Source organism: Furipterus horrens, unplaced genomic scaffold (assembly GCF_987537825.1).
Source record: "Furipterus horrens unplaced genomic scaffold, mFurHor1.1.pri manual_scaffold_4, whole genome shotgun sequence".
NCBI lineage: Eukaryota > Metazoa > Chordata > Mammalia > Chiroptera > Furipteridae > Furipterus > Furipterus horrens.
Window position 1 is genome coordinate 129,425,383 of NW_028327174.1, and position 25,664 is coordinate 129,451,046.

The window sequence follows — 25,664 nt, forward strand, 5'->3', positions numbered from 1 at the left end:
TACTCATCATTACCAGTGTGATATTTTTTTTTTATTTTAAAAACTTTAATGTAAATTTTTAAAATTAAGTTGTCATTTTATAGAGAGTCAGCTTTTCTTGGCTGAGTTAACTATGCATAAAAATAAATAATGTTAATAAAGAAAATGTTTTAAAATTTTGTCTTAATATTTTTGAATTACCAACATTTAAGTAGGAAGAGATTTGACAGTAGAATCTAGACTTCTGGACTGTCTTGAAAGACCAGAGGTCCAGCAGTCCTGGACATATGTTCCTGCTCAACAGCAATCAGCGAAGGCCGAGAGGCTCTTTCCTTTTCCTACTAAAGCAGTCTCCAGTTTTGTCACAGTCCATACCGCTCCCTATTGTGTTACACCCAGCTTACTCTACAGCATTTGAATATGTGAGTCCTGGTTCAGATCTTATTCAAGTATAAATTGCAGATACAGTAGTCTCCCCTCCCCTCCATTGGCAGTTTCCCTTTCCATCATTTCAGTCGCCTGCAGTCAACTGGCGTATGAAAATATTAAATGGAAAATCCCAGAAGTAAACAATTCACAAGCTTTCAATTGTGTGTCATCCAGAGTAGCATGATGAAATCTCATGTTATCCATTCTGTCCCTCCTGGGATGTGAACCATCCTTTCACTCAGAGAGAGGCCACATTTACATAATTTTTATTGTAGTATATTGTTATAATTGTTCTATTTTATTAGTAGCTATTGTTAATCTCTTACTGTGCCTTATTCATTAAACATTACTATATATTTGTATGTATGCAGAGGAAGAAAGTAGTATATATAGGATTTGGTGCTATTTGAGGCTTTAGGCATCCACTGGGGGCCTTGGAACATATCTTGTGGAAAAGAGGGCACTACTGTACACAGCTTAGTCAGTGAATTGAGCCCTAATTTGACCCAGGAGTGAGCCAGCGAGAGGATGTTAGCTCTGGAGGACTGGAGTATTATATGCAAGTTGGGAGGATTTGGAGGTGATGATGGAGAGACCACATATATGAAAACCTAGAGGAGAGGGTCTTGCCTGCCAGGTTAAATTGTTCTGATTTCACCTTGAAGCAGTAAGAAGCTGCTTTAGAATTCTATGCTGAAAGACAGATGTGTATAGGAAGACCCTCGACCTGCCAGGTGGAGGTTGGAGAAATCTAGGAGCAGAGGAAGGGAGCTCAGTTAAGAGGGAGCTACAGCAAACCACGCAAGAGGTCATGGCAGCTTGAGCTAGGGAAGGAGCCGTGAGGTTGGAGAGAAGCTTATATATTAGAAGCTATTCAGATAAGACTTTTAGAAACTATTCAGACGTGACTTGGTATTAATTGCCCTTCAGATAATGGAAGAAATAGTCTTCTGGTAAATAAAGAAAAGTTGTGTTGGTTAAGATATTCACAATATATCACCCTTGAAAAGGAGGCTGAGTCATTTTCAAATTCTGACTGGGGCTCACGATCCAAGTACCAGTCCTTCTGCCTAACTTTCCAGTACACGTGAAGCTCATTAACACCATGTCCTCAGCTCGCTCTGTCTCACTTGGTTCTTATTGTCAATCCATAACAAATAAACACCTTTCTCAGGTTCTCATGGGTCTTGATCTACCTCCACCTCCACCTCCATGCAAGGACAGCAGAGAGTGAAGGCAGGCGGTTTGGAGTTGGGGGTGCAGATGAGGAACAGGCTCCCTGGCCGAGAAGTAGCCCTGGGCAAGGAGAGGGAAGTGTGATGACATGCACACGGTATTTACAGTCCTCCTTCCGGTGGCTGAACAGTACCGCCTCTGCCCCGCAAATGGCATGTCTGAGAGAATTAGCAATCTGTTTAGAACACTTCCTCACATGCTAGTCTATTTTTCTTTCTTTTGTTCCAACCACTGATACCAGGTCAGAGGGTAACACAGGGGGCGCTGGGGCAGGCAGAGGGAGTCGGAGAATAGAGTAGTAGTCAGTTTATTTCTAACCGTTTGCAGCTGTTGGCTTGTTTGGGGACTTTTTTTTTAGGCAGAGGAACAAAGTCTTACTACACAGGGTTGTTTTCCTTGGCGTGGTGAACAGACAATTTCTTGAGGAGCGCCCTGAGATAACACAAAACATCTGTTTGGAGGAATCGGCAAGAGCAGGAGGCTTCTTTAAATAAACATGTATACATTTTACAGAAGGCAGGAGAGTGTGTTTGCAGTGGGCAGGACAGTAAACTCAGTGGAGGAGGATGTGTGTTTTTAAGAAACAGATCTGTGTTATTAGCTGCTGCTGTTGTTTTTCTCCTTGTGATCCAACTGCATTTTGTTTTGCAAGTATTTTGGAAATGGTATGTTCTCAGCCGCACTGCCAGAGGAGGACTGTTTTCTTTTCCCACGTGGGTGGGATGTTGTTTTTATTCATGAGCTCTTGAGAATGAGTGACTTTTATGACTTGTAGAGGGATTTTCACATGTGCACTCCTGCTGCTGGGCTCCGAAGACAAAAGGGACAATACAAATGATCTCCGACATGAGTAGCAATTTTAAGGAGAAATGTAGACATTTTTGGTTGTTGTAACTGACATGCCATCAGGGGCCCCAAATAGATTGACCAGGGTCTTAGGTTCCATCTTGTGTCATGTGGAACCTGCTGGGACAGCTCAAGGGATGTTTCTGTATATCACATTGGCTCCTAACCCACTTCCCAGAAAAGAGTTTGCCCTATAGAGAAAGGCAGCCTCATCGGTCCTGTTTCATTTGCCCCACCTCCACCCTTGGCTTTGATGAGGAAGAGCCATCTTTAGGATAATAGTAACACTGCTGCCTGTTACCGAAGGCCTTTGAGTGTCTGCTGGCACTATGCTTCCTGTTTAATCCTTAGAATCTCCCCAGAACTGGGTAGTATTATCCCTGTTCCTCAGATAAGGAAATTGAGCCTTTTAGAAGTGAGCAGACTTCTTCAAGGGCAAGTGGCATGGAAGTTCCACAACTGGAATGAGAACCCAAGTGTAATTGGCTCCAGAGCCAGATGCTTAACCACGGTCCTCAACCTCAATGACATGTACTTTTAGGGAAGCAACCAAACCTCCCTTTCCCACCTTCGTCTTTTAACAAGTTCTGCTTTCTCAGTTCTGCCAGGGGGAATTGTATGACATGAAAGGAGCTGGGAGAGCCCTGTCTGGTTTCCTGGCCGAATGGAAGCTACAGAGGCTCTGGAATCAGACACACTTGAATTTAGATCCTTTTGCACCACAAACTGGCTCAGTAAGTCCTGAGCCAGTCAACCACTTGTCCTTTCTCAGCTTTCATTTCAGGGTAAACAAATTACATAAGAGCTCTTTCTGAACCCAGCAGTCCATACGTCTGGTATACACTCCCCCTGCTCCAAGCTCCATGCTAGACATGAAGGATCCGCCTGTGCAGAGCCTGGACACAGCTCGGCCCTCCAGTAGTACACAGTGCGGAAGGCAGGCCTCAGTTTCACAGACAAGTGTGAATTACCATCTGGGATCTGTGCTCAGGAAAGTTTCAGGAGCAGATGGCAGACACCAGGGAACCTGAGTGTGGGAATGAGGGCAGCCTTTGAGCTGAGCTCTTCAGAAAAAGGAGGCCTTGACTGTGTGTACAACAAGGTGGAGTACCTGCCAGCTGTGGTGGACCTGGACTGTTTGGGAACAGCGTTCTTGTTTCCCTATAGACAACCTTTTAGGCCTTACTCTCCACACCTCCACAGCCCAGGTTCAGCCCAGCATGATCACAGACAGGTTTTATCCCGCAGCCCTAGGTTTTCTCTTTAGAAGAAAAGAAAGAAAATAAGGAAAACAGAACGAGCTGCAGCAGACTTCGGGACCTTTGTCTCCAGTCTGTGGCCATCTTATCCAAAACGTTTCTGCATCCTTTGAGGGGCTTTTCCCCTTTGTGGCTTCTGTAACAGGTTAACAGAAAACATACAAGCCACTGGACAACTTTCTTTCAGGGATGCTCAGAAGGGGCATCTGGGGGCTTTTGGGAAGGGAAGAGAAAAAAAGAGAAAGAAAGAAAATGAATTGAAGCTGAGAAATTACTGGAATTTCTATGAAATTTTGTTTGGGAGAAAGGAGATTCACTAAGTCAGAGATGAAAGGCAAATCGGCATGGGTCCCCCAAAATTATTATATTCCATGCTCGATATAGCTCTCACACTCACTGTGGCTTGGAAATCAGAAATCTGTGGTCAGACACATTCATAAACTCTGCAAGGCTCTCTCAGATTCTGGTTCTCGGCTGAGCACCAAATCTTCATGAGCAGCAGGACAGCAGTGGGGCTGCCTTGTCAGGCCCTCAAGAGAGACTCTAGGCACTGCAGATTCACCTCCTTGGTTGGCTTCGCCTCAACTCTCTAGTCTGCCTCCTTCTTGGCCTGATCACCCCACAGATGATAGTGTCCTGCTTGGAGTCTCATTGTTGAGCAATTCCTGCTGAAACTGCATATGAGTGATTGGTTGGGATTCTGACCTCTGCCTAAGCCTCTTGCCTCAGGTCACGGTGGAATCTGAGCTCAGCCTGGCCCTGTTTTAGGTTCACTTACTCCATTTCAGTACTGACCCATTTGCAAAGACCAAGTCCCATCCCATGACCCAAGGCCATCCAGGTTCAAGGTCATTCACCTAGATGTCTTCACCACTTTGTGCAACACTCATTTGAATACATTTTCTCATTTTGAGCCAAGTTCTTAGAGTCTGAAATTTCCCTGCTTGAATATGATAGTCATAGGATGTGGCTCTGGGTGGGATGGAGAATGGGAATGCTCTGAGGTCCGTTCAGGATGGAGAAAGGGGATGCTCTGAGATCAGTTCATGCTTGCAAATCACTTAGAGACCTTCTGATCAAAGGTTGTTTTCTATCTCGTCAGTACATATCTGTGTGGGTTATTACAAGACTAGTCAAAGTTTAACTCCACATTCTTTGAACATACAATCTATTAAGACTGTTGGTTAATATTATCTGGCATTAACTTTCTAATTGAGTACAAGACAAAAAGGGGAGATTTAATGATAGAGAACAGTTTCAGATTTCTTTCTTCCCTCACCCTAAGCTAGATCAAAATGTTCTTAGCACAGAGCTCTCCTTCCTTCACACCAAAAGCAGTGTATGGCCTTCCGTGCCAGGACCAAATCAAGACCCTGGCAGAGAGCTGTCATTTCTGCTGTAGTCTTTTTTTCCTCCCCAAATGGGAGATGATGGATTCACATCTTAACTAAATAAGATCACTGCTCTTTTATGATTCAATTTTGATTGATGAGTATTCCCTACCTAGTCCTGTGCCAGGTGCTTTTAAAGGTAGAAAAGAAGTATAAACAGTTCCTTTGTTCAGGCAACTTCAAGTAATACAAGATATAAGCGTGAGAAACTTGTAGAAAGTAATTCAAGGCAGAATATAATCCCATGCTAAACTGAGTACCTGCCACTTTAAGTTCTTTGCAAGTTCAGAATTCATGTACTAATACCAAGACTGCAGTCCTGAAAATAAATATGCAGGAGGAATTTAATTCCAACGTATGTTACAAAGAACATTTGGTCTTCTCAAGATACTGAAAGTTCACAAAAAAGTGCTTACTATCTGCAACACATTAGTGAAGCCTTTTATATGTGTGTATTTCATCCTCACAGCAACCTCCCGAGCTACAGATAACATTAACATCCCTGTTGCTTTCGAGGTGGGAAAACTGAGGCTAAGAGACACACACCATTCACATTGGCTATGTTGTTAATAGGTAATAGAGCCAGAAATGGAACCTGAGAGGTCTGATTACAGATTCTGTGCTTTAAATCAATAGTTGTTATGGGGGAAAGGAGGTTCCAGAGTTAAGTAGGACTTTTTGCTCCAAGAATTTTCAGATCCTTTACTATGTTTAAGAATACTGTAAACCTCCATGAAAGCAGCATTTTTACAAATATACTTGACCTCATGACCATCTCTTTTTAGCCAACATTCTCCCAGGATTAGTGATTTTTACAGCATACCTAATGTGGAAGGTCCACAGTATCTTAAGTACTTGACAGAAGGAGGGGGTCCGATGTGGTTCTGGCCAGGCCTGTGGTGCTGTGTGGGCCACACAGTCTGCCCTCTGCCCTCAGTCCAGGCCCAGACATTGCACAACCTGAGGCGTCAGGTTCAGGCTGCCATTTGTAACCAGCCCAGTGTCCATTTGCAATGATTTACTAGCCTTTTATTCTTCCTACTGATAGACTGTATTTAATTAAAACAAACAGACATCATTTAAGCTCTACAAGCCAGCTACTGAACTAAGTGCGGGTCAAAAATGGCTATGTGAGCAGATAGGTTTCCTGCAACCATGGACCCTATAGTAACAAGATGTGGAAGGAAGAACCTTCTTTTTAGAGCCTCCTTTTGGCTTTGGGGCCAAGGGTAAATATTTTAACTGAGCTAAGACTCAGTTACATTTAAAAAAAAAAAAAGATCATACCATTGCTCAGGGTGATTTAGGGACTAAGCAACATCATACATGCACAAATCAGGCCTCACTCAGGGTTCACTTTTCTGTGGCTATTTAATGGAGATTGGGTGCTTCTTAGTGGCACCACAAAGACAAAAACCTCTCAGGTCATTCAATTTTTTGTGATCTGGTCCCTCTGGAGCCTATAGGGAAGGGAATGGATCAGCAGGACTCAGTCACCCTGTCTTGCTACCATGAGGCCCAGTTACTCAGGGTGAGAGTTCCAGAGTCCACCAAAGGGTGGCCATCCAATTCTCTACACCCAGAGGTGATCTCTTCCACCTCCCACTTTCTGAAGAAGGTTTATTGAAAATACTCACACACACACACACACACACACACACACACACACACACACTCACACATACACATGCATTCACACACAAATCTGAATACCTGGAAGGCAGCAGAGAAAGGGAGAAAAGGGTTATGCAAACTGTATAATTGGTTCCTAAACCATCAATAATATTGAATGAATTTCCCAAATGTCATGTAATTTTCTTATTCTTAACCTCTAACCTCGTGTTCTGTGAGTTGAGATTTGATCTCTGGCTTAGCACTGAACCTAGGCTCCCGAAGACTCCCCACCTAGGACTTCTCAGCTTCCAGAGCTGGCCTGGCGTGACTATGGCGCACGCTGAGCATGTCCTTACTTGAGCCATTTGCAATGTTCACTTTTGAAGAATGAATTAATTACAAGTAAGGGAGACAATGGTGGAAGAGTCAGGCCCAATTTAGCAGCCAGAGCCTGAGGTCCTACCTACCCAAGGAGTTCAGGTGGGAAATAACAAAAGTAGAATTTACTCCCAAAGTTCCCACTAAGTGCCAAGCATAGTACAGATACTATTATAAGGACACAGCAGAGTAAATGTCTTCTCCATAATGGAGTAGAGTGATAAAGTAATTTGCCTAGACAACTAGTAAGGTGTAGAGCTAGAATTTCAGACTAGGTCTTCAGACTTTGAAACCAGCTCCTCTCAACTACTCTAAAGATAATTCCCAGCCATAGGCTAAAAGGGAGAGGCAAGAGCAAACCAAGGTCAAGGCCAAAGTCAAGGCCAAATACCAGATGTGGAATGGAGGGCAGAGCTTATCAGAGGTAGAGATGCTGGTCTGTTTTCTCATCTGTAAGATGAGAACAACAGTAGTGTCTGTCTTCAAGGGTTGTTTAAGGATTCAATCAGGTAATCCATGTAAAGCACTTGCCATAGTCCCTAGAACATAGAAGTATTCAGTAAGTGTTGGTTTTCACTCTTCGTCTCAGATCTTAAGGACTGCGGATTGTACTAGCTGACCTCTATCACCTCGCTTCTGTGACTCCCTAGGATGTGGACATTTTTCACCCCTCTATCCCTTTTCTTTTTCTTAAATTATGTTTTCGTGCCACCAAAGAGTAACCTTTGGATGCCTTGTCGTGCTTAGCAGTTTAGCTAAGTCTCCATCCCTGGCAGAGAGAGTCACTCTCCAAACATAACCAGGTCTTTTGGATTTTAGAGGCAAGCTGACTTGGTCCAGTCCCAGCCCTGCCACCAGCTCAGTGGCCTGGATCAAGTGAACCTGTGCTTCAGAGGCTCAGTGCTGTTCATCTGTGACATAGGAGTAGTGACACCTACTTCACAGGCAGTCTGCAAAGGCAGCATATGCCAACCTCCTGGCACTGTCACTGTGTGGTTATAGGACTCCCCTTTGTCCAGAAACATATTTGTGTTAGAGGGGATTCTATGATCTCTGGGACTTGAGCTTCTTAGAAGACACCAGACCCTCCTCCAGCTGCAGCAGGTGTTTTCACTGACCCCTCTTCGGCAGAGGAAACAGCCCATAAACTCTGAGGGGCTGTCCTCCACCTCCTCCACAGCTTTACCTCCCCTCCCCCCAGATCCCAGCATCTGCTGCTCAGACAGTCAGCTGCCAAGCTGTGCCCAAGTCTCTCCCTGGGTTCATTTGATATGTTACCACTTTGTTTTTGAAGAAAAGCTGGTATCAGTGCCAGGCCCTAGGGGGGTGGGCAGAGTCTGCCTCTGCCAACTGCCAGCCGTGTACCATCTCTCTTATCTCACCCTGGGAGTCCCAGGTGATCCCATTACTTACCAGACAGCTGCCACTGGGACCCTGTGGAGGCACAGACAGCAAACTCCAAGCATTGTGGGACCCAGGGCACGCCCTGAACACAGCTCTGCAATTCTGTTTAAAGGCCGGTTGTCAGGTCTACCTTTCTTGATAAGGTTAATTATTTTCCTTATAACAAAAGCTAGCTGCTACAGACCTTACTTTGCAGAGAAAAGGGGGTCCATTCCCATTTAGTGAGCGCTTACTCTTGTCAGGGCAGCCTTGCTCTGAGAGATAACCTGGAGACTACTGTGGGATTAGATAACAGGTTTATTTAGGTAAAAGGGGGAAGAGGGGTGGAGGGGAGAGGCAACTCTTGGACTGACTCAACGGCCAGTAGGAGCTAGGAGAATGGGGAGCACGGGGAATGGGGAATGGAGAATGGGGAATGAGGCTCCCAGTCCACCACCTGGGCCTATAGGAATCGGTGGCCTGGATTTCTGCAGACACCTTTTTTATGCTTGCCAAACACACATTTAGGTGAGGATGAGTTTGCTTATCAACATATTCAGTAGATCATTTACATCCTTTTGCTTTCCCCCCACTTCCCCCTGGCAGATTAGTTAACATATCGGGCTAGGTCCATTAACATTTCCTCTGGGAAGAGCCACGCCCATCAGCATTTCCTGTGGGAGTGGACTAGGACCAGGTTGATTTGCATATGGTTTATTTGCATATGTCAAAAGTCCAGGTGGGCATTTAGCTGCCTCCATGTCCTGACAACTCTGTTCTAGGCACTGTAGGTAGATTTTACTTGTGTTTACACCCTCCTAGCCATGCAAAGAAGGCCTTATCATGACCCCCAAAGTTGTACAGGTACCACTTCTAATCCTCACAACTATTGGAATTTTTATCTGCATCCTGCACATGGAAAACCTTAAGGTCAGAAAGGTCAAATATAGCTGGAAAAGGAGCAGAGTAGGAATTAAAAGTCTGTTTCACTTAGGATTCCCTAACAACATGTCACCACTTAAGGAGAGTGTACATAACAAGAGCTTAAGCAGTGTTTGAGAGGGAGAAAGGAAGTGGGCTTTCGAATTTGCTATTTGCTCCTTGACTGAGCTGGGAGTAGCAGGGGTCAGACGGAGAATCTGGGTATCTAGTCTGACCATGCACCCTGTCTGTGTCATGAGAAACATAGCCCTCAGTTCTTGCTGTCCTCGAGGTGATGGAGTGGTAATGAATGTAATGTGAAGTACTTATGAGGTTTGTTGCCTTTTGCTCACCTCAGAAACAGTGTATCTCAGGATCTCAGGAAAAGTTTGCATCAGAATTTGCATATTGGTAACCTACAGATGGATCTAACCTAGAAAGATGTTTTGTTTTGTCCTGTGGTATTTTTTTTTTAATTTCAGCTTAATTGCTAACATCTCATTTTTTTTTTAATGCAGCAAGTCACATAGAGCTCCAGACTTGTTAATTATCTCAAAAACATCACAAACTGTAACAGTTCTGTGCCTCCATCCACACATGGCCCCATTGGCTGGAGTTGTGTTTGCTGCCACAGTCTCCACCACTCCCTAGTACCCTATGCCAGGGAGTGCCAGTGTCCCTGTAGCATTACCCCCTTGCCACTCATTTGCTTATATCAGAGGTAAGAGGGAAATGAACTTTCTTGTGGTCTATAATGTGGGAAAAAATTAGCAGTTGATAAGGGAGAGTGCATGTTTCTATGTAAAAATTAATATTCCTACACACTTATTTACACCAAAATGAGATATAACCAAAGAAACAAACCAGGTCCCTTTCTCTCTTGTTGGTTGTTAACTTTTGATTTTAGTGCCGTTGTAGCCACCTTTTAGGCAGAGTTGGATGCAGCGGAGTGTCTGCAGGCAGCCTGGGAACCCGGGGCCAGAACTGCGCCTCAGCCTCGCACATGGTCCCTTGGGGCTGCCGAAGCTTTCCCATCATGATTTTGTTTTCTTTTTTTCACCTTCTATAGGTGTTCCCTTCCCAAAGAACTTCCTTCAGATCTGCAAGAAGATCCTGTGCCGCCTTTTCCGGGTCTTTGTCCATGTGTACATCCACCACTTCGACCGGGTCATCGTGATGGGTGCAGAGGCCCACGTCAACACCTGCTACAAACACTTCTATTACTTTGTCACAGAGATGAACCTCATAGACCGCAAGGAGCTGGAGCCCTTGGTGAGTGTCACTGGGCAGTGATGGCACCCGAGGCACGCGCAGGACCCATGCAAAATGCTCATGAATGGATAGTTGTTAGCTAGGATTGCAGAATTAGGTGGGCTTCAAAGGTCAGTTAGAGGTCAGAAGATGCCAAGATGTCCAAGGCCACCAAATAAGGATCTTAAATCTCTCTGAGAGGTGGCAGAATATAATGGGATCATGATGATTTCACCAAAGGGAGTAGCTTTAATTCTCCTCTTCAAAACCAGTCCGCTAATTACTTAATCTCTTAAATGGTCATCTATGAGCTCCCATATATCTTCTCTTATGCTGCTATCAAAAGAGATTATCAGAAGCATTTCTACAGTTGGTAAATAAATATTGAGCACCTATTGTGTGGTAACTACTGGACAGACAAAGTCGGGTCAAACTGCCTTTGCATAGCTTTGACTCCAGAGACAGAGACGGAAGAAACCCAGATGAGAGCACAGCATCACGGGAACTTGGCTTTCATACCAAATCCCCTGTGACACAATTTTACTAGAATAATTAGAACCCCGAACATTTGGTACAAAGCTTTACTGTTATCATTTAGGTAAATGGAGACTACATTTACTTTCTTCATAAGTTATTTTTACAGTTGGACTCAATCTGAGCTTTTGAAATCAAGAGCCCTGAAAACCCCATCATCTTTTGAAACACGTGGTATCTTACTGGGATGCCTCATCACAGTGATTTCTAGTCGGTTCTACTGAGTACTTTCTCAGCCAGTATAATACACTGCTTTATAGTAAAATCGTGCTTTTTTCTTGAAACAGTAAAAGTAGCACTTTTGCTAAATGTAACTGACGGAACAACTACGTTTCACTGAAGTCCGCCTGAATCATGGCCAGAATGCAGGGGCCAGGCTGTCATCTTTTCTACTGTCGTCCTTTCTCTTTATGTACATGTTCCTAAAATACGGGTTTTATCATTACTTATGTATGGTGAGGCCAACAGGTCAAACTATCCCAAGACAGTTTGTTCTGCTCACAGGTCCCAAGAGAATAGGCACATTATGTCATGGGGGCCACACAGGGAAGCAGCCAGGTTGGTCAGAGGCAGAGGGAGCAGGGCACACGTGGGCAAGAGTCTCTGTTGTGGCGCCCCTGGGAAGGGGTGGGGAAGGCAGGCGAGCGAATTTAAGGCTGACTGGTTGGAATAATGTCAGTGGTCTCTAAGCCTAAGGGCCAACCTGGTTGTCTGGGACCTGGCCCAGGGGTGATGAGGGCAGGGGAATGGTAACCCTAAGTGTGAGAGGAGATGGAAGAGGTGGTTGGGGTGTGGGTTCTTTTGGCTTGTATTGACTAGTGAACAGCTTGAGGGTGTATTATTTACTGTCTCTAGGAACTGGCTAGCCCTGATACCTCCATGGTCAGCAAAATCCCAGATGTTAAAGAATCCAAATAGAAAAAATAAAAGACATGTTTAATACAGTATAGTACCTATATCTGGCTGAGAAGATGTTGGTGAATGTCACGTATCACCTTTAGAGTCTCTGAACTTGAAATCTGTTTAATGCTATGAGAGTACATGGTAATGTGTGTGTGTGTGTGTGTGTGTGCGTGTGTGTGTGTGTACATATATATATTTTTTTCTTCATCACTCAAGAGTTCTGGAAGAAAGTAAGATTTTCTGGATACAATTGAAGTATATCATTGGCCAAAGAATGCTAATTTTCTTCATTTTTATTTATAGCAGCTTTCTAGAAAGTTCGTGGGGACAAGAACTAAGTTGTCTCTGATTTTGGTTGGATAATGAATATGGAAAGAAGCTGAAATACATTATGAGCGAGTGTTGCTAGTTTGTCCTACCTATATAAAGGCTGTGGCTGTGGGTAAACAGCCATCTGAAGAAGAAAAGGTTGTGCAAACCACTTAAGGGAGTTAAAATGCTGGGAAGAGTGATAAAGCTAATTTTAGAAAATGTCAAGGACAAAGGAAAGAGCCATGGAAATGAAGAGAATAGAGAAACCATTCTGATCTCACAGAGAACATGGTTCTGCTCCTGGGGAGTTGAGCTTCGTTCTCTTCAATTGACACGTTCAGATGGAGGGGGAATACCTTCCCCAAAGGTCCACCAGGAGGAGAGGCTCTCCCAAGCATGCATGGCTTTGGTTTCACTGAGCTAAAGGGGCAGAGACATCAAATGGATAGATCTGAAAGTCAGTTTCTACTGATACAGAAACATAAAGGCCATTGTAGGGCAAAGCTGAGTGTAAGTCAGCAAGTAGAGAAAGTTTTTCTCTTTGCCATAGGACAACTTTGTTATTTCCTAAAGAAGGGGCCACAGGAATTCTAATACCTGGCTGTGCCAGGAGCTGACTGAAGTCTCAGAATCACAGAAACGCTCCCCCAAACCCTATATTGTAGATAAAAGCCTCTGGGGGAAATAACTATAATTGGATTAACCAGGAATTATTAACAATGGAAGTGAGCGAAATGTGTATCAGTTTTTGTTCCCTCCCAGAAGCTCATATTTCTTTGTCTTCTTTCAAATAGTATCCTTCCTACCTTTATGCTTTGTTAATTATTATTACAGGGAGACTAATTTTAATGCTTTTACATATTAATAGCAAGTGTGTTTAATGCTTAATTGTCAAAACCTATAAAGTAAACAAAAAAAGATATTCACTATGTAATGTCGGGCTCTGGGTACTTAGTAGAGTCCAGTGTCCACTAAGAATACTGAACTTGTGGATTGTTATTACTAAAATCAGCACTTTCAATAGGGATAGTGCTAGAATACCTAACTTCAAAATCTACTATTGCAATATGCATATTAAAATCAGTCACAGCATATCAAATCAACACATTTTTATTTGATTTGCACATATCAAGTACTCTGTATATGCAAAGTTGCTCAGATGTTCTAAGTACATAACAAAGCTATATTTTTGAGAATTTACAAAAGCACTCAAAAAATGTAAAACAATGACTGTCGCTCATCGTTAGCCCTTAAAGAATAACAAAGAACTCAGGCACTTGGCTTCACATTCTAGCTGTACATTCTTTAGCCTCTACTGCAGCTAAGGGACAGAGGACAGCATTTGTTTGGCCAGTTTTCCATAGGACACCAGCATTCCCAGAGTTCCCACACCTCCAGTGTGACATTCCTTGTGTCATGCCTTGGGGTTCTACAGTTTAGAATCAGACACCTCACCTCATGTTTCTCTCTGCCATGCTTCCACTACGGACACCCAGACTCTTCTGCTTCCAGAGCCCACCCATTTGCTTTGGTCTGATTTTGACTGGTGTCCAGCACACTGGTTGTGTTGAGGGTCCAGCCCCCCAACAAGGAGAGAAATTCAGTTTCAGACAGTGCCAGGGACAAAGTTCAACTCTCTGGGTTTAGACTTCCCTTACTAACTTGCAACATTGAGCAAGATAGTTGACTTTTCAAAGCCTCATCTTCCTCATTCATAGAATGAGTATAATAATAGAATTGTTGTAAAACGTAACTGGGTTAGTCTCATGGTAAGTGCTTAAGAAATGTTTGCCGTGAAGTGAGATAATGAATGAAAGTAGTGGGCATATAGTAAGCAGAGGTACCCCAATACCCTCTTCCCTAGATCCCATGGCCTTTTGCCATTTTAGTAATCCCCAAGGTAGCCTTGTAGCAGATAGGGTTCGTTGTATCAATGTCTCTCTTTTTGAATGCTGGGAGTGTACTTGACATAAGGTTGCATTGCCTTTGTTGCCTGGTACATAATAAATGCTAACTGTACTTTTGAATTGATAAGAGTACTTTGTGGATGACACACATCCATTCAAAGGATTATACACAGGATGTTGGTTCCTTGCCACCTCCTTCATCTCAGAACATGCCTACAGACCTCCACTTTTCTATGGCTGGAAGTAATGCTTCATCCTATCAGATTAGCAATTGGGATTAAAAGCAAAATTAGGTGCAGAGCAGTGAAGAAATACATCATCAATCTTAGGCCTAACAGAGAAAGATGAGACCTTAACTCTAGTCAGTTCTCTGTTCCAGCTAGATCACTCAGGGACTATTAAATGTTCTCACACTGCCTGTGTGTCATGGTGTGTCAGGCATAAAGGGACCAACCCTCCAAAGAGTAGCACTAAAAATCTCATGTCCTGGGAAATCTCCGTCCTTGGCAAACTGAGATGATTGGTCACTCCATCAGGCCTCTGAGTGGGAATACAAATTGGAATTCAGACGCTGGGAAGAGGTCACCCTGGCCCAGGCAATAAGGACTTGCCTCATGGCTCCCTTTTGGGACTTGCTGGTCAGCAACGGCCTGGGAACCCAGGGAACCACATGCCTTTTCATTTGGTCTCCAGCAGCGCAGGGGTGGGGTGTGACTGGAGGACTGACATAGATACACAGCTGTAAAGAATGATCCATTTCTCATGTAAATACAAGTTGAACTCAAGCAAGTTTGCAGTTGGAGGGAAGGAGCCCAAATGATGCTGGTAATTAGAAAATGGGCCAGGCCCTGATTGAATAAGCAGGCTGCTGTTGGCCGGTGGCAGTCTGGAAGCCAGCTTACAGAATTAAGCTCATCAGCATTTTTGTTAGCAAGCACAGGCAGCCAACAGTGTTTTGCTTGCCTTTCACTAAAAACACAGGCAGATTCAGAGAGGGCCTTCAGTAAGGTACTAGCTGCTGAATAAGGAGCTGATTAGCAAGGAGAGAGGTTGGAAAGGTGCAGAGGGGCAGGGGTGAGGAATAAGACTGTAGGATGCTTGTTTACTCTAATGCACCTTGGTCTGGGGTCTTCACCTTCACTCTCCAGGGCTCCGTTTCCTTATAAAGGTGCTATATCCTCACTACCTTTGTAAAGGTGCTGCTGTGAAACCCATTGTCACCACAGGACTGTTCTGTTTCTTTATAGCAGGGTGTTTGGGCCAAGTCAGTGCTTCTCAGTAGGGCTCTGCTCACCAGCTACATCAGAATCCCCTGGAGATTATTTTTAAATGTGCACACCTGGACCTCACCATACATACACAGAAATCAGAATTATTGGGGCTAGTGCCTGGCACCAAGCACCCTTAGTCTGCATCTCAAGCTTGAATGTGCCCACCTGGGCATCATGCCAAAATGCGGTTCTGTTTCAGTGCACCTGGGCCTAGGATGGGACCTGAGCGTGTACATTTTGCTCCCAGGTGATATTGATGCTGCTGGTTGCCAGACCACAAACATCCTGAAGGGCCCGACTGTAGATGACAAATATGCTCAAATTTGAGAATTATTACTTTTAGCACACATCACCTCTTCCCCTTTTCTAGGATTGGGGGTTGTTAGCTCATTGAGATGAGAAAATAAAGCAGAGAATAAAAATCTAAGGATCAGTGTTGATTAAGAGTATTCCTCAAAATGCTGGTCCTGAGTAATGCCCAGTGAAAGCTGACTTTTTTTTTCCCTTGATAACATGAGTTTACAAAAGGCTACATCATCTCCACCCCAGAAGACTCACAATGTAAAATTGCAGATGAAACGTCTTGCGAAACCATTTAGTGAAGAAACTGGTTCGATTTTATGTAGCCCACCTGAAATCTTTTTTCTTATTGTTTTCACTCATTAACATCTTATAGAGATCACAATCCATGGACATGACCCGCAGTTCAGGCCACTCTGCTTACCTCTGTGATATGTCTCTAGAGTCTGAGTTCTGCCTCCCTGTGCCTCTGCTCTGGCCCCAACCACACACCCACCACAGCTGCCTGGGGTGAGGAAGAGAGAAGAGGAAGAGGAAGATGGAAGGGAAGTGAAACCCCTATGGGAAGGCTTCACAGGGAAAAAGAAACCCGTCCGCATTCATCCTTACTCCACCCACACCCTTGGATGATACCTCATCATTGAGTTCTGTTCCTACCATGTGCAAGGCACACAGGCATTTTTAAGAAATAAACACCAGCTTCATTTCCTGCATTCCAGATGTTCTTTTAAGCTCTTTACATATATAATTTCATCTTTTCCTCACACTTATTACATTTACTTCAGACAGATGTTACTTCTCAACGTCCAAACCATGTTCCTCTCCATTCCTTGAGACTCTTACTGCCATTTGGTCACACCAAAGCTTCCCCTCCTCCTCCAGTTTTGTAGTCAATGCCTCTTGGGTCATGACTGAGTTCATGACCAGATGGATGAAAATGTTTGACTACCAAAGGTTTGGAAAGTCTTGCCACATAAAGACCCAGCACAGCCCGCCTAGGTCCAAGCATATGCTCTCCTGTGTTCCCCTATCAGGTGGCCAGGTCAGGCCTGCACTTTTCTTGGAGACCTTGGGTGAGCGCAGTAGCCACGGCTGGCTTAGAATGACAAGCCCAGGTCAGGACTGTGAAAAGAAGCAGAGCCTCTCACATGAGCCAGAGCTGCTCTCCAAAATAGCCAGCACTGAAGAGCCATTGTGGGGCTTTTGAAAGGACCTTTTTCTTCTGAAACATCATCTGTGCAAATGCCTCCAGGCTGCTTCTTGTCAGGCAGGTTCCTTGACTTCTAGCCAGAGGGCTCAGATAGGGACACAGGCATTGAAAAAGAAAGAGTTTCAGCCTGTGGGCCTGGCCGTTGCCCTTTACAATGAAGTTGCCTCGATTTTGTTACCACATCGGTTGTCTGACCCTGAGCCACTCCTGTCATGTCTCTGTGCCTCAGTTTCCCCATCTACGAAAGACCATATCCAGAGCTTCCCCCAGCTTGTCTCACTGAGATTATGGTCTTTGACATGATGTTTCACTAGCCCTGTCATCTTTCATTCGAGGGGACCTTCTCTCTTTGCTTAAGGAGGCCTTCAGGAATTGAAGCTCACCAGCAGAGGGGTGTACCTGGCACGAGAGTAAATAGAGATTCCATTCAAGGGACTCTGTCCATTTAGATGGTGTATGTGTGTGTCCCCAGCATGACATCAGCTGGTGGCAGTTGTTCAGGGCAACCCAAATGCCCAGAGATGAGTGGAAAAGCCTGCCAGAGACCATTTTAGGAGCCTTGGTGAACATGTTGTGAAGTGTCAATGTGAAAAATAGCAAAGAAATGTGGGGTTGTTTTCAATGAACTGCATTGTGCTGAGTTATTGGGAATGTGGCCACATCAGCCACATGCCTTTGTCAGTCCTATTTATTCATCCTTTGCTAATGTCCTATTTGTAATGTGGTAGGTGCTTGTTTTTTTGTTTTGTTTTTTGGGGGGTTATTTGGAGGGAGGGGTGGTCAGGGTGAGATGTGGTCTGGCTTATCTCAGGCCCTAAAATAGGATTAATCAGAGTTGAAGACTATCCATGGGGATACTGTCAGCACATAATATTAAGTGATAAAAACAGGATTTAAAACTGTATTGGAAAGTCACTCTACTCATATGTCTATTTTTTTAATATTGTCCATTAGTATCATCATAGATGAGAATGGAAGTATGGCAAAAAGTATCAAGAGTGAGGCTTTTTTAGTGGAATTATGAGTAATGCTTTTTTTTTTCATATACGTATAGAGGCTTTTCAAGTTTTCTATACAAATATATATCACTTTAATAATTATCATAAAAATCAAACTGTGTGGTTTAAAAGGCCTTAACAAAAAAGAGTGACAATGCACATAACTAGCGCCCTCTGTCCCAGGACCAGGTAGGTGTCTGAGTGACTCACTCCTATCTCTGGCCATGCCCGCTGCTGCGGTGACAGAGATGCTCAAAGGAGCAGCCAGGGGTGTGTTGACCCCTTTGCAACTGTGGGAGGTGAATGTGTGCAATCACCTTGGACTAAACAATTCCCTGGATGTAGGGTGCTTCCTCCTAGAAAGGGGAGTTTTGAAGCCCCTATTTTAAGTGGGCAGGTCTCAATGATTCTAAAGCACATGAAGAAGTCTGCAGATCAGTCATCTGTAACATGTCCAGCCCTGCAGGGACAGACCTTGTTACTTTGTTCAGGCACTTCACTGAAAAGGCACCATGACCTTGACCAAAGGTGTTAGTGGGTTGGGGATTTTCCCATCCAGATTTCTCTACTTAACTGGATCTGAAGAGATTTTTGGGTTTTTATAAGTTCAAGTTTTAAAAGAGATTTGTTGAAAAGAGATTAATTTGTACCATAGGATAGTCTATATATAGTTCATTACACTTAAGCATTGTGTATGTACAATAACTACAAATAATTTTTATCAGAAACTGTAGTGTGGGTTTAGAGTTAATTCCAATTCCTTATTACAAAGGTACAAGTATTAGCAAAAATCAAGACCAGATGTGACTAAGGAATACATCTCTGCCCTGGTCTTAATCATATTCTTGTTTTATTATTTTTCTTCTCAAAGAGGACCATTCTCTTCTCTTATCCCCAGGGACCTGTGTGCCATCCTGGTTTATACAACTTCATATCTCTCGACTTGTGATTTCTTTACATGGGGATTGATATTCTAGTCACAATGAATTCTCAATGTTTACCTGCTTGGTTTAAATTTTAAAATACAGAGCCATATAAAACTATTAATATATTTCCATAACTCTTGTTATTTCTCTTCCACTTTGCTGTTGCATACCTCCATCTGATTCTTACACGTCAGATTATGTTTTAGTTCTACAGGAATGTGCACTAAAGATGGCATGCTTGCAAGTCACATACTGCCTCTCTTTACCTTTGCTGAGTGGGAACAGTTTATAGACTGCCTTTGGTTTTGACTGGCAGAGCCATTTGTAGATCATGCAGTAACATATATTGCTTGCTGACCATGTGCTGAAAATCAGGTTCTTACTTTCAAGGAATCCATTGGACATTTTCTTCCTGTCTTGTCTTTACTGCATCATCTCCCAAAGTATTTTTCCCAGAATCTACTATTTCTAAGGGATGTCAAAAAATTATGTGAAAAGGGCTTCCATGACAAATAACTACAGAAAATAGGGAGTTAATAAAGGTGTTCCAGTTTCTTTAACACTCTGTGGGCACCCTAACCCTCCATGCACGGCATAGAACTTGCAGATGTATTTGCTCAGAAAACCCTTTCCCTCCAGAGCATTTTGCAGGGCTAAGGTTTTGGAAGACCCTTGGGACTACTGACCACACAACCTTACACCATCTACCTACTATATGTCCGATGTTGTGCTGACTGCCAGAGTCACAGTCAGATAAGATACATCTCCATTTTATAAGAAGCTCAGTTTTTTAAAAATATTTTTTTAATTTATTTTTAGAGAAACAGGAAGGGAGGGAGAAAGAGAGGGAGAGAAACATCAATGTGTGGTTGCATATAGAACCAGCGACCCTTTGATTCGCAGGCCGGCACTCAATCCGCTGACCACAGCAGGCAGCGCAGAAGCTCAATTTTAAAGAATCATACCTTCGACCAATCACTTAGAGCTGCACTGTCCAATACAGTAGCCACTAGCCACTTGTGACTACTTAAATTTAAATTAATTAAAATTAAAAAATAATAATTTCTTAATCTCACTAGCCACATTTCAAGTATCCAAAAGCTACGTGTGTCTAGCGGCTATTGTATTAAATAGATAGCAATCATTTCCATCATCATGGAACAATCTCATGGTGCCACTGAATTAGAGGCTCTATCTGCAAGAGTTACTTCCTAAAACACACTATTAATACCTTCTTCCACTGTGCGTGTGCCAGATGTGTTTGAAATTGTCCCCATGATATATCAGTGAGGCATGCCATTTAGTTCTTTCAGCTCCTAGGATGATCTATTTTTCTTTGCTAGGCCACTTTTCTCCCACTTTAAAAATGAAGAACAGACTCAAAACCATTCATCTGTTCAATGATTCTCCCTAGGTCTCCTGTCAGAATCCCCATTTCAAGGAGGCACTCAGTACCTCAGGCATGCCATTGGCCTCTGGGACATAAAATCCTAATCACACTTACTGTGTCTGCAGAGTTGGACGTTGCTGCAGAATGTCAGTCTCAGCAGGAATTAATTCATCTTCATGAACATTTACATGAAACTATGAATAGTCAATATGACTTGGTGCCCATATATAAATAAGCCTGCCAAATATTGGCTGCTATGTGTAGTCTCAATTAGTTCAACCTTCCCAGTCAGATAAAAGTATATTCTTTGACTTCAGAAGATGTCAAATGAGTATAACTTGGGTATTGAATGTGGGAAGGTTTTACTTTTCTCTGTACCCACCTGTCCCATCATAATAAAAGCATGAGGATAAGGTTAAAGGTAGACCCTAATCTAGGGACTTGTATGTCACTTATGTGGTCTTAAGAATATCTCTTCTCATGGAATAATATTATACTTAAAGATCAGTTATACAAGCCACTAACAAAGCCAGTCCAAACATTGTGCTAGAACTTTGTATTAATCAATATTAGTTTCAAGATGTTAGTGCTAATAGATTCCTATGACATTGTGTCTGAGTATAACTGGACCAATAAACAAAAATAAATGAATACAAATAGGTCTGGATGAAGAAAGAGAAATTTAGACTACTCCACAGGGTTCCTTGAATGGGCCATGTCCTCTCACCTCCAGGCCATAGTTTGTGCCAGTCCCTCCTAGGACCTGCTTGTGCTGAAACTCTCAAGTTAATCATCCCTTCTGCAGAGAATACCTCATGCTACATCATGTCAGATTTCTGCTGATGGCTCACAGAGTTCCAGACCCCAAAGAAGACAACAGTATCTTTAAGTAATGATGTCAGAAATGATAACCCATCATTTCTTCCGTTTTCTATTCATTAGACATGAGTCACTAAATCCATTCCATGCTTGAGGAGTTAGATTAAGTTCTATCTCTTGAAGAGAAGAATATCAAAGAATTTTTGGACATGTTTTTAAACCACCGCACAGACAAAAATATATAAAAGTATTTAACTGGTAGTGCACTGTTGGTGGGAACGCACACTCATGCAGCCACTGTAGAAAGCAGTATGGAATTTCCTTAAAAAACTAAAAATGGAACTGCCTTTTGATCCAGTGATTCCATTGCTAAGGTTATAACTGAAGAATCCTGAAACACCAATTCAAAAGAACCTATGCACCCCTATGTTTATAGCAGGGCTATTTACAATAGCTAAGTGCTGGAAACAGCCTAAGTGCCCATCAGTGAATGAATGGATCAAAAACCTGTGGTACATTTATGCAGTGGAATATTATGCAGCAGAAAGAAAGCAGGAACTCCTACCTTTTGAGACAACATGGATGGAACTGGAGAGAATTATGCTTAGCGAAATAAGCCAGGCAACAAAAGACAAATACCACATGATCTCATGTAATACAGGAAACTAATGAACTAATGAATAAAATAAACCAGTGGGCAAAATGGAACCAGAGGCATGTAAACAAGGAACAGATTTATAGTGACCAGAGGGGAGAAGGAAGGGGGAAAAGGGGAAAGAAGAGGGAAAGGTCTAATCAAAGAAATAGTATGAATGACCCATGGACGTGGACAATAGGGTGGGGATTGACTGTGGGAGGAGGAAGGGGTGGAGCAGGGGAGAGCAATGAGGGAAAAAATGGGACAACTGTAACAAAGAAATCATTTTTTAAAAATATTTAACTGGCAATGTTTTGTTAGCAGCAAAAAAAAAAAAAAAAGGCATCGGGTGTTAGACTTCTGTCCAGCAACCTCAGTACTTGAGTTCTGGCTAAGAGAAGAATTCAGAGCCAAGACTCAAATTATAAGGGGACGTTTATTGAGAAAGTCACAAAGATAGAAGTGAGCCGTAGAAGAAATGGGCTCAGGAAACAAGTTACAGAAAGGCTTGGAGTGGGGAGTAGGGGTGGGGTGGGGGGGTGGAGGAATTGAGCAAAAGAGAAAAAATTCATGGACAGGGACAGCAGTGTGGTGATTTCTGTGAGGGGTAGGGGGAGTGGAGGAGGGTGAAGGGGGGAATAAACGGTGATGGACAGAGGCTTGTCTTGGGGTGGTGAACACACAATACAGTGTACAGATGGTGTGTTGTATACTTGTGCTCCTTAAACCTGTATAATTTTGTTAACCAGTGTCACACCAGTAAATTCAATAAAAAGGATTTAAAAAATAGGGCCCTTGGAGCTTAGGGGAGAGATGGAGACAGAGGGGAGAGACAGAGAGGGGGTGGGGGGAGAGAAAGGGAGGGAGGGAGAGAGAGGGAGAGGGAGAGATGTGCACCATGAGAGATGAAAAGATGAAGGAAAGGTTCAGGCGTGCGTGGGAGTGAGGGCTGCGCTGGGTCCTCCATCCTGAGAGATTTTTCTCTGGAGGTCTCAGGGGAGGATCCCAATAGAATATCCATCAGTTTCCCAGGTGTGTCTCCTCAGAGGGTCATTAGTCAATGCAGCTCATCCTATGGCAGCCATGGCATCCATCATTCAGTCTGGCTTTGCTGCTTCTCTGGGCCTGGAGCTGAAACACCTCTGAGGCCTAGGTGTCATCTGTAGGGGATAATGTTTAAGGGACTGGCTGTGCAATGCTTGTAGTTTTGCCTGTTGCTACGCACGCGAGGAATCTGCCCTGGTCACTCTGCACCTGGCCCACCACGCCTATCTACCGCCTACTACAGTTTGTTTATGATTCCCTGCATTTCCCTTTCTTCTCTCATTTCCCACATCCTGCAGCTCAAGTCAGCCCTCTCCAAAGTGCTCATTGCTCCAGAAATCACCTGCCTCAGTGAAAACTCCCACTACCTCAGTGTGGTCACTTCCTCTTCCCCTTCCTAGCCACGCTCCCCGAAGAACAGCCTAGCCAACTGTGGCCACTTTCTCACTTCCCTTCCGATTCACAGGAACTTGGCCTCGGTCACTCTGGCAACCTGCTCTTTCTCATGAGGTGGTACTACCCTGCAGCTCTCTGCACTTACTTTTGAAACAGAAATATAATTCACTAATAGTTCTTGTTATGAATAAATTTTTAAAACATTGTGCTGAACCCAAGAAACCAGATACAAAGAGTACATACTATTTGATCCCATTTATACCCATTCTAGAATAGTCTAAGCGAGTTCAGTGTCAGAAAGCCTGTCAGTGTTGCCTGGAACCAAGGGTGGGTGTGGAGTGGGGAGCTGGCTGCAAAGGAGCAGGAGGGAATTTTCGGAGACGACAGAAATGTTTCCTATCCTAATTGTAGTGGTTTCGTGGGAACACGTGTATGTCAAAATTCATCAAACTGTACATTTGAAGAGAAAATGTGCCTCAACAATCTTCATTTTTAAAGTATGCCCGGTAAATGGATACAACTTACTTTACAAACAACTTCAGTATTCACAGGAGTAATGTTTTGACAGGTCTTTGTGGAAAACTTTTGTCTTCCTGCTGTCCGAGTGGTTAAGGAGACAAACTGAAAAGGAAAGTAGCAACATATCTTTAAGGTCCGATTAGAATATCTTCATTTTCAGTAGGTTATTCGTAATAACAAAAATAATCACGCCACAGGGACAAGTGGCTCTCCCTCCCCTCTGGCAATCAGTTATGAATGGTTGTAAGTCATTCCGCTGCACTTCACCTGGGAGATTTCAGACATTCTCTCAGTTCTCAGGCCTCTTCCCAGACCTGTAAAGTCAGAATCTCCAAGTGTGGAGCCCAAGCACAGCAAGGCTCTTGTGTGATACCTGCCACAAAAGAGCCCCAGGGAGACCGAGTGCGGTGCTTCTCAAACTTTTCCTGTCCAAGGACGCCTGGGGAGCTTGTGAAGGATGTAAATGCATGGGTTCTGTTACTGGAAATTCTGATTCAGCGGGTCTAGAATGGGGCTCCTGAATCTGCACGGTTGATAAGCTCCCAGGCGCTTCTGATGCAGGTGGTTCAGGCATCACACTTTGAAACTAGAATCAGCTACTCCCAAATTTTTAAGAAGAATTGGAGTAGAACCAGATGCCTGGATCAAAGAGTGGCCCTTCCCTCTTGACTTTTTGACAGCATCTAGCCCCACTACTTTTATTTGCTTAAGCCCAGGCTTACTTCCCCCCAGCCCAGTCTCCCCCAGAATCAACCCTGCACCTAGTACCTTGTCTAGACTATAATGGTGTCTTTGTTACCCACTGCTGACAGCAATCAGCACCGTACTCCAGAAGCCCATCCCCACCCTAGGCCTCATCACACCAAGCTTGGTGCTGCTGGGACCCAGGGCTCCAGGCACTTGGCTTGGTGCTGGGGATACAGTGGCTGGCCCGGTTGACCTTGGCGTGAGCCTCCCTATTAATACAGAGATATGAATGATCTAATTCTCCCACTGGTAAAATGAGAGACCAGAGCCAAGATTAGTGGTCCTTAGCAACAGCTTCTGTGAACATTCTGGGGGAAGCCTGGCCCAGTTTTGGGACGGTGCCCCCTCTTCCGTCAAAGCTATCTCATTGCTCTCACCCATGGCCTTTATGTAGGATCACAGCAGAGAAATGGTTTCTGCCCTAAGTCAGTTGTGAATCCTCTGGATTGGGGAAGGTTTCGATTTCTGTTTAGTCTGGCACATTGTGGATCCAGAACAACATAGATGTCACCGCCTTTCCTTTTCCTCACGTGTTTCTGTTGTACGCTTACTGTGGAGCAGAGGCTTATGGTAGAAAATGGTCTTATTGAAGTATTTCAGCATCGAAGAACTTTAAACGGTCTGTAATAACTATGTACTTTTAAAATTTGATATGTCCAGCTTCTGAGGATATAATAGGGGAAGTTTTTGAGTAGAGCTGTGGGCTGTTGCTGGGCCATGAGCTATAGATGCTGTAGGAAATGTTTATGTACATTTAATCTGCACACAATTCTAATAAGATAAATACCTTTTTTATCTTTACTTTGGAGAGGATGAAAATCAGACAAGGAGTTAAAGTAACTTGTCCAATGTCACACAACCTTGTGAACGCAGGAGTTGAACACATGCAGTCTGACTTCCAAACCCAGTTCAGCCTGACTTGGCCTCTGCTGAGGAAGTTCATTTGAGGTGGATTTTTGCTCAGGGACACACTAACTCACATGGGTCTTGATGATCTACAGCAGCTGGATGATCCGCAAGGTTCTGTCCCTCTCTCAACAGCATCTGGTTGGGAGGCCATGTCA

The 25,664-nt window shown here is 43.6% G+C and overlaps 1 protein-coding gene across 2 annotated transcripts in view; it reads left to right on the plus strand.

Annotated features, from left to right (window-relative positions):
• MOB3B (MOB kinase activator 3B) overlaps positions 1-25,664 on the plus strand; it is a 186,274-nt gene that overhangs the window by 144,056 nt on the left and 16,554 nt on the right. For both annotated transcript variants that reach the window (XM_090274049.1, XM_090274050.1), the window contains one exon: positions 10,506-10,708. In XM_090274049.1, coding sequence (XP_090130175.1) covers positions 10,506-10,708 — 203 coding nt within the window. The remainder of the gene's footprint in view (positions 1-10,505; positions 10,709-25,664) is intronic.